The sequence below is a fragment of the Pipistrellus kuhlii genome, unplaced genomic scaffold, assembly GCF_014108245.1.
Source record: "Pipistrellus kuhlii isolate mPipKuh1 unplaced genomic scaffold, mPipKuh1.p scaffold_m20_p_2, whole genome shotgun sequence".
Lineage (NCBI taxonomy): Eukaryota > Metazoa > Chordata > Mammalia > Chiroptera > Vespertilionidae > Pipistrellus > Pipistrellus kuhlii.
Window position 1 is genome coordinate 177125633 of NW_023425515.1, and position 7814 is coordinate 177133446.

General features: G+C 60.5%; 1 protein-coding gene across 1 annotated transcript in view; it reads right to left on the bottom strand.

The window, feature by feature from the left end:
- Positions 1–1625: 1625 nt before the first annotated feature.
- The window catches only part of HCRTR1 (hypocretin receptor 1), a 6877-nt gene continuing 688 nt past the window's right edge, over positions 1626–7814 (bottom strand). Inside the window, exons 3-7 of the mRNA XM_036445251.1 lie at positions 7043–7286; positions 6638–6753; positions 5006–5226; positions 3936–4057; positions 1626–2325 (exon numbers count right to left, since the gene is read on the bottom strand). Coding sequence (XP_036301144.1) covers positions 2135–2325; positions 3936–4057; positions 5006–5226; positions 6638–6753; positions 7043–7286 — 894 coding nt within the window. The 3' untranslated portion in view covers positions 1626–2134. The remainder of the gene's footprint in view (positions 2326–3935; positions 4058–5005; positions 5227–6637; positions 6754–7042; positions 7287–7814) is intronic.

A 7814-nucleotide genomic window follows, 5' to 3' on the forward strand; every position in this document is an offset into this window, starting at 1 on the left:
CTTTGGGGGATGAAGAGAGGAGCTCCAAGCCCTAGGCGGGCTCCTCTCTGCAGTGGATGGTTGGGGAAAGAAACTATGGCTGTTGGCAGCTCAGTGAGGCCCAGCAGGTATGTCGGACTGGGCAGTTCAGTCCCATTCTCTGTAGACGAGAGTCGTAGAATTAGATGCATACCAGAGGCCAGCCACCATCCAGAGCTTGAGCCCCTCATGGCCCATGTGAGTCCAGCCTCTGCTTGCCAACCTCCAGTGACAGTTCAGTGCACGCCAACCCTCCAGTGCCTGGAATCTGCCACACGTTCCCTCCAAGCCCTGGCTCTTTGGCAGCTTTTCACTGAGCACCTCTCCCCTTGTCATTCTGGTCACGTCCCCTGAATTTTCTCCAGTTTGTGTGGAGGCCTAAGGCTCACATGGCACTGGGTTCAGCCAGCAGAGAGTAGGGGAAGCTTCTGTTGTTTCTTTGTTCCCACTGAGCCAAGTGTCTACTGAAGCCCACTTTAGAATGATGCCAGTCATATCCGTCTTGTGCTCAGCGAGGGCTGAGGAGCCCAGGACCTAGGTTGGCACAGTTGGCTGTGAGTCTGGGGCAGCCCTCACCTCATTCTGCACACTGCACTTCCAAGCCTGGTTATAAGCTTGACCAACAGCTCTGGACCCTGAGGCCAAAAAGAGTGTGAAATGGGCATGACAGCCCCACCCCGCTGACCGCCCTGCACGTCTGTGGGAATGGCCACGATGTGTAGGGCGGATGAGTCATCTAGAGAGTAGGGTGACGCCTTCCACATGTCCTGGTGATGCCAACGAGGAGGGGTGCTTCCTGGGCTGGGCCCTGGCAAGACCATAGCTTTGCCCCACTTCCTGATGGTGAGGTCAGAGGGAGGCTGTGGCTGCTTTAATCAGGTTGCGCACACCCAGCGGTGCACGTGGCCCGGCAGCCTCGGCCAGGTGCCTCCCCCTCCGCAGAGCAGTGCTTCAGCCTGCGCTCCACCTCCTGCCCCCGGCAGCCCTCTAATCACCCCGGTGGCAGGCAGAGCACGTCCAGCCAAGTCTGTGTCTTTCCCTTTATCCTCTGAGCCCTACTGAGTACACAAAGCCCTGATGCCCAGAGGCGATGATAATGGGAAGTCAGTCTGTTCGCTCTGCTGTCTGCCCCCTCTTCCCCCCTTTCCTCCCATAGCCCCCCAGGCCCATGAGCAGACAGGCACGGCAAGGGTTGGGGTCCTGGCCTCAGACTGGGCGCTGCCTGGGGAAGCAGCACTGTGTGTGCCCGGAGGCCTGGCGATGTTGGGGGATGGAGGTGGAAGTAGTCAGCAGATAGCATTCCCTGCAGCCTCGTCCTCTCTCCCTACCCCCGTCTTCCCCACCTTCCTCGCTTTTAACTTAAGAGGCACAGATTTTGTCTTCCCCACCTTCCTCGCTTTTAACTTAAGAGGCACAGATTTTGTGCAATGACAAGGAAAGGGAACATTCAGTGCCAGGCTTTTAATTACAATTGCTTTGGGCTGCTGGCCTCCACGCCACATGGTCACATGAAGAGCGTTTTATCACACCACAGAGCCGAAGGATCCAGTCTGGTGTGTGCACTCGGCACCTGGTGGGGGTGGGGGTGGGGGTGGGGGGGCGGGCTGTGTTCCCACCGGGGAGGGCTGGGCCCGGTTCAGTCAGGCGGGCAGCGGAGCAGGGCTGGCCGAGTGCAGCCTGGGCTTAGGGAGTCGCCGGGCAGGATGGAAAGGTTACTGGGCCCTCCCAGCAGACTCTGGGGAAGGCCTGCAGTCAGGGAGGAGAGGGGTCTTTGCGAAGAAGGCCAAGCTCTGGAAGGGTGCTGAGGACCGATGGTGCTGTGAGGGACAGCCGAGTGAGAGGAATGCAATGGTGATCTTGTCCACGGCACCACAATTTACAGAGCGCGTTCCACTTTCTTGAGCATGCTTAATCCTCGCATCAATCCTGTTTAGCGGACACAGCTCAGAGGAGGGGTGTCGCTTGCTCAGAGTCAAACAGGTAGAAAACCAGGACTGGAGCCCTGGCCTCACGCTGCGCCCACAAGCAGTCGGGGCCGATCCCCTGGGAGCCAGAGGAGCAGTCCAGGCAGGGAACAGGCTGCACCCCCTGGAGCCGCCAGGGTGGGTGGCCTCGCTCAGGGCAGCACCGTGGTGACGCTGGTGACCACCACGTGCTCTGAGACTTTGGAGACGGAACATCGGCTCTGCAAGGACAAGGATTTGTGCCTGGCAGAGGAGCGGGGGCTGGGGATCCTCAGAGAGCCGCAGGGGCCCAGGCTGGGCAGGCAGCAGGAGAAGGCAGCTTTGAACTGCTCCCGGAATTTGCCTTGGTTGGGAGACAGAAGACACAGCCATCAGGAGACGGACGCAGCAGGAAGGGGCCTTGAGCCCAGGGACACCCACGCAGCCCAAGCCCAGCTGCCTGGGAGGGGGTGGGAGGGACGGGGAGAGTGGGATGGGGGGCCCCAGAGCCACCTCGTCACTGCCGGGGAGAGAGAACAGGCCGGGAGCAGGTTCCCAATGAGAAATGCAGTTTTTATCTGATTCCTTGACTGCGCTCTGGCTCTGAGCCCGGCTCTCACCGTGTAAACATGGTGTCTGGCTCAGGGGCCTGAGATCATCTCTGCCCTCCTGGGTGTGTAGGTGGGGGAGGGGGGCAGCTCAGGGCTCCCCGAGGCTTTCCCATCTCCGTCCCATGGAAATGAAAAGGACCGCAGCAGCAGCCCTCACACCAGGCATGAGAGCCTGGGGTCCTTTATCCTCACTGCACACGTGAGGCACAGAGGTGAGGCTTGCCCAAGGTCACCAGCTAGCCGTTGGCGCTGGTTCTGACGCTAAAGCCCTGTGTCTAATTGGGACGAGGGAGTGGGGGAGGAGGGACTCCCACAGCCACCTTGTTCACAAACGCACCAGGAGAACGGATTTAACTGGAACTGAAACCTCCTTGATCGTGTTTCAGCGGCCGCCTGCCTCCCCAGTGCCCAGCAGAGGGCCTAGCACACAGTAGGCTCTTCGTAAAGGTAACTGCAAAGGAATGCACTGTGCCTGCTGCAGCGTGCATCTCTGTTCTCTGAGCTGGAGACCACCTGGCTAGCCTTTGTTGAGTAATTGTTGAGTCTCATGAGGGTTATTATATTGACCCCAGATCCCTTTCAAACCTTTTCTGGATGACTATTTGTGTTCAGGCCCGTACAGTCATCGGGACCGGTTCTTTAGGCCGTGAGAGGTCAGGTGAGTCACACTTGCTGGGCTGGGGACTGTGGAAACGGAGGTGGAGGGCACGGGAAGCGGGACAGGAGAGAGAAGGCCGGGTTGGGGTTGGGGTTGGGGTTGGGGACCGGGAGGCCTGGATTTCCAGAGTGGGGAGCAGGAGGACTGGTGCTGGAGGAGGATGGATCCAGGGATAGCCCCCCAAATTCTGGCCACTCTGCCAGTGTGTCTGGCTGGGCATGGGGAAAGCCTCGCCCTGCCTTGGGCTGCCTCTGCTGGTGATGCCCTGAGCCCCGACGATGCCTTGATGATGCAGCCATCCCTCAGGCCCTCTTCCCACAGGCCTGCTTCCCTCTGGAGCCTGCTGACCAGGCAGGCTGATAGGAGGTCCGGCTGGGCACACACCTGGTGGGGGTGGAGATGCGCTGGCCTACTGCTGCCCTCCCCACCCGCTCACTGGGCTGCTTAATCTGCCAAACTGGACCTGGGTGCTGGCCAGCTTTCTTTGGCCACAGTTGGGAGAGTGGCCGGTCTCCCACACAGAGCAGGGCTCCTGGGGTTAAGTCTTCCCCCTGAGTGGGAGTGACCAGGGCAGGGTCATGATTCCCAGGAAGGAGTGGGTATGGGCCTCCCTCCCCCCCATCCTTTATTTGGAATGGACCGGGGGTGGGGGGACTGTTGCCCTGGGGTCGGTTGCTGCCCTCGGTCACTGCCCAGCCCACTCACCGCTGAGGAAGTTGTAGATGATGGGGTTGGCCGCGCTGTTGGCGTACACCAGCCAGTGGGAGAAGGTGAAGCAGGCGTAGACGGCTTCGCGGTCGCTGGCTTGGTGGAACATCCCGAACACCCTAGGCCCGAGGGGAGGACAGTCAGAAACGGGGCAGACGTGTGTATGTGTTCACGCTCATAAGCCACAGGGCTGCAAAGTACAGGCGTTCCCGCTGCCCCTTCGATCCACCCCTATCAGGGGCTCTGAGCACAGAGTATGACCGGAGTGGGCCTGAGGGCAGGCACTGGGGCACATCTGCTCCGTCACCAGCTATCTGACCCCTGGGTCTCCCCATCGTGTTCGCATCCATTCTCACAGCAGCAGGATGAGTCACAGACATGCCATTTTTCAAACAGGCTCAGAGAAGTCAAGGGACTGGCCCCACATCACTCAGCCAGGAAGTAGCTGCGAACTCACTCACAGTGAGATGCCTCCTGTCAAATAGTCCGCGTCCTCTCCCTGCACCCGTGGTCTCTCGCTCTCATGCCTGGTGTGAGGTCTCTCGCTCCCCAGGCCCCTTGCTCCCTCCCCTCATCTCTCCTTCGGGTCTCTGCCAAATGCCAGTTCCTCAGAGGCCTTTTTTAAAAAACATATGCTATTTTTTAAAAAGATTAAACACACACACACACACACCTGCCTGTCACCACCACTCTCTATCCACTTTCCATATTTTTTTCTTCATAGCAGTTGTCACTGCCTGGCTGTATAATGCATATTCATTTCTCTCTCCCACTGGATGTGGCCTCCGAGAAGGCAGGGGTTCTGTATTGTGCACTGTTCCCTGTGTCCCCAGCCCTCCCATCTGACGAGTGAGTGGATGAGAGAATTTTCACAGCAGCCCTAGGAGGCCAGGACCGTTACTGTCACACGTTACACATGAGGAGACTGAGGCCCAGAGAAATGACCTGCCCCAAGGTGACAGCATAGCGTTGGGGTTAAGCCACATCTTTTTCCAAAGCAATGACAGCTCCTTCCTCTGACCCCATCACCACCTCCTCACCCCTCACCTCTCCCCAGGTGCTCTCACCTCTTGAGGACGTTGAGGACGCTGATGGGCAGGTAGCAGAGGGCAAAGACCAGCAGCACCACCATCAGCATCTTGGCTGTCTTCCTCCGAGCGCGCATCTGCTTCACCTCAGCCAGGAAGGCCCGGGCCCGGGGCTGGGGCTCTGTGCCCTGCCCCTGCTCCTCCGGCTGGTCTGAGGGTCGCTTCCAGTTCCTCACCAGGGCTGAGGTGGTGCCCGGGATCTGTCCAGCGCGCACGCGCGCACACACACACACATACACACACACACACAGACAGCGGTGGTGGGAGAGCTCCTCGGAGGTCAGGCCCTTTGCTGGGCTCTGCTTCAGGCTGGACCCTGGGGCAGGTGGAGGTGGGCGACGGGAGCAAACCCTTGCAATAGGAAGGACCCTAACATTCATAACAGAGACTGACACTCCGGACAGACGGAGTGTGAACACCTGCTTTCATTTTCCATCGGCTTATGGGGAGGCCGCTCCAATAACGCCTTTGGGGAAGATATTATTGGCCCTTGGCCACAGATGAGGCAGGGGACCCTTGGCAACATCCTCCCAGCACCCATCCATCCTCACTGGGTCACCTCCTCCATCTATGGGGCTGGGGTGCAGGGGAGTCTCGCCTCCTGCCTGTGGGGAAGCCTTGGCAAAGGCTGAGCCAGGGAACAGCATGGAATGGCCTGGCCTCAGAGCACAGGCCCAGCCTAGGTCGGCATCCGTAAGCCTGTCAGGGTCCAGGCTCCTGGACCTGCCACAGATGCCCTCAAAGCCTCTCCCACCGCTGGACACCAGAAACTACATGGGCCAGGGTCCAGGGAGCGGGGCCTGGGGCCGGCTCAGCCATCATGAGCGATGCGACCTTGCTCAGCGCACTTCCTTTTCCGAGCCTTGGCTTTCCTGCCTGTGAGATGAGGGAGTGGCTGCTGCCCTCCTGACTGGCAGCTGCGAGGAGCAGGTGGCATATGTTGGTGGACGGAGGGCTGGTCATGCTCTCACTGGCCCAGGACTCCCCCCTGCTGGTGCCACGGGGCCTCTGAGCACCCCAGTCCTCACAACCCCCCCCCAAACTTGCTGTGGGTCAGTTTGTAATAGAGGAAAGCAGGCAGGCCCTGGGCCCAGAAAAGTCTTCACCACGCATTGGCTGTGGCAAGCTGGCTGCCACGGCTCAGCGTCTGTGAAGTGGGGACAGTGCTGCTTTGGTTAGATGGCTGTGAAGGCATTGTGAGCAAAGTGCATGATTTGGCAAGCAACACGGAGGCGCTGCTGACTGAGCACTGGACCCCACCGATCGGGGCCTGAGTGGCAGGCGGAGGGGTTTGGGGAAGTTGCTGAGTCTGTTTTCTCCCGTGTGAAGTTGGGGATAATATACGGGGGTGAAGAGGATCCAAGACCAGTGGGAAGAGCATGGGACAGTCAATGGCAGCTTTGGATACTAGAAGGAGTCCATTACCCTTTGGGTCCAGGGTCGGCTCTCCCACGTCAGCCTTGAGTTTGAGGGTCCCCAGGCCTTTCCTCTCTCCATTGCAGCCAGGACGGCGTGCTCTGAAGGCAGAGGACCGCCTACTCCCTTGGACCAGCGCCCCCCCCCCCCCCCCCCCCCGCCCAGCCCAGACAGTGCCAGCAGGGGGCGCCTCACCTGGCGGCCCCAGAGCTTGCGGAAGATCTGGAAGTATGCCATGGCCATGAGGCCCAGCGGGGCCAGGTAGGTGACAACGAAGAAGCAGCTGTGGTAGATCTTGGGGTAGAGGTCATCTGCAGGGGCCAAGAGAGGCAAAGATCGGGCCCCAGCCTGCCCTGCGTGGCAATGCCACCCGGCCGCGGCGACGGCCAGAATGAGCAGCTGGGCCCCACACGGGCACCTTGGCAGAGAGACCCTGGTGCCCAACCTGAGGGACCGCTAGCAGATTTTACCAGAGGAGGTACCCACCCTGAAGGTGTCCTCTCAGAGACACGGCCTGGGTGCCCTGGCAGCTGCCTGCCCTAGGGGATGTGCCCCAGAGGTGCCCCGTTCAGGAGCCCTGCCCAAGGCTGCCCCCGTTACCTGCCCAGCGTTCGTCGCAGACGGAGAAGAGGCGGGTGCGGTTGGCGAGCTCGGGCAGCACGCTGCTGCATTCCATGACGGCAGCCTGGGGCACCATGACGGCCAGCGACACGGCCCAGATGCCCAGGATGGAGCCCCGGGCACGCCGGGCAGTGCTCTTGAACAGCAGGGGGTGGCAGATGGCATACCAGCGGTCCAGGGCGATGAAGCTGAGGGTCAGCACTGCCACGGACACAGACACGGCCTGCCCCACGGAGACACCGGGTCAGCCTTCTCAGGGGCCGCCCAGGGATGTGGAGGGGGTGAGGGGCGCACAGCCCAGGTGCGGGGCACATCCTGACTCCACCGCTTACTGGCTTGGGCGGTGTGGGCAGATCGCTCACCCTCCCTGAGCCTCGCCTGTGCAGTGGGAACATACCATCGACCTGGCAGGATTCTCGTGGAGAGAAATGGAACCACGGATAGAAAGTGTCTAGCTAAGACTTGTCACGGAGTAGGTGGTCCCTGCATGTGTCCGCACATGGCTGTCTGTCTGTGCCTGGGGTGGGGGGAGGGGGCGGGAATCTCTGTAGGAGCTTGTGGGGCTAGGGCTGTGTCCTCCGGTGTCAGGCTGATTGCTCGCTCTTGCTGACGGTAGAGAATGACACTGCACATGTGCTGAGGGGCCGTGTCCCGTCGGAAAGCCAAGCCTGAGGGTCCCTGAGGCTTACGTAAGGCCCTGGCTTCTGCACTTGGTGTGACAGCGGCCATGAGGGTCACCGGGTCACGGGCC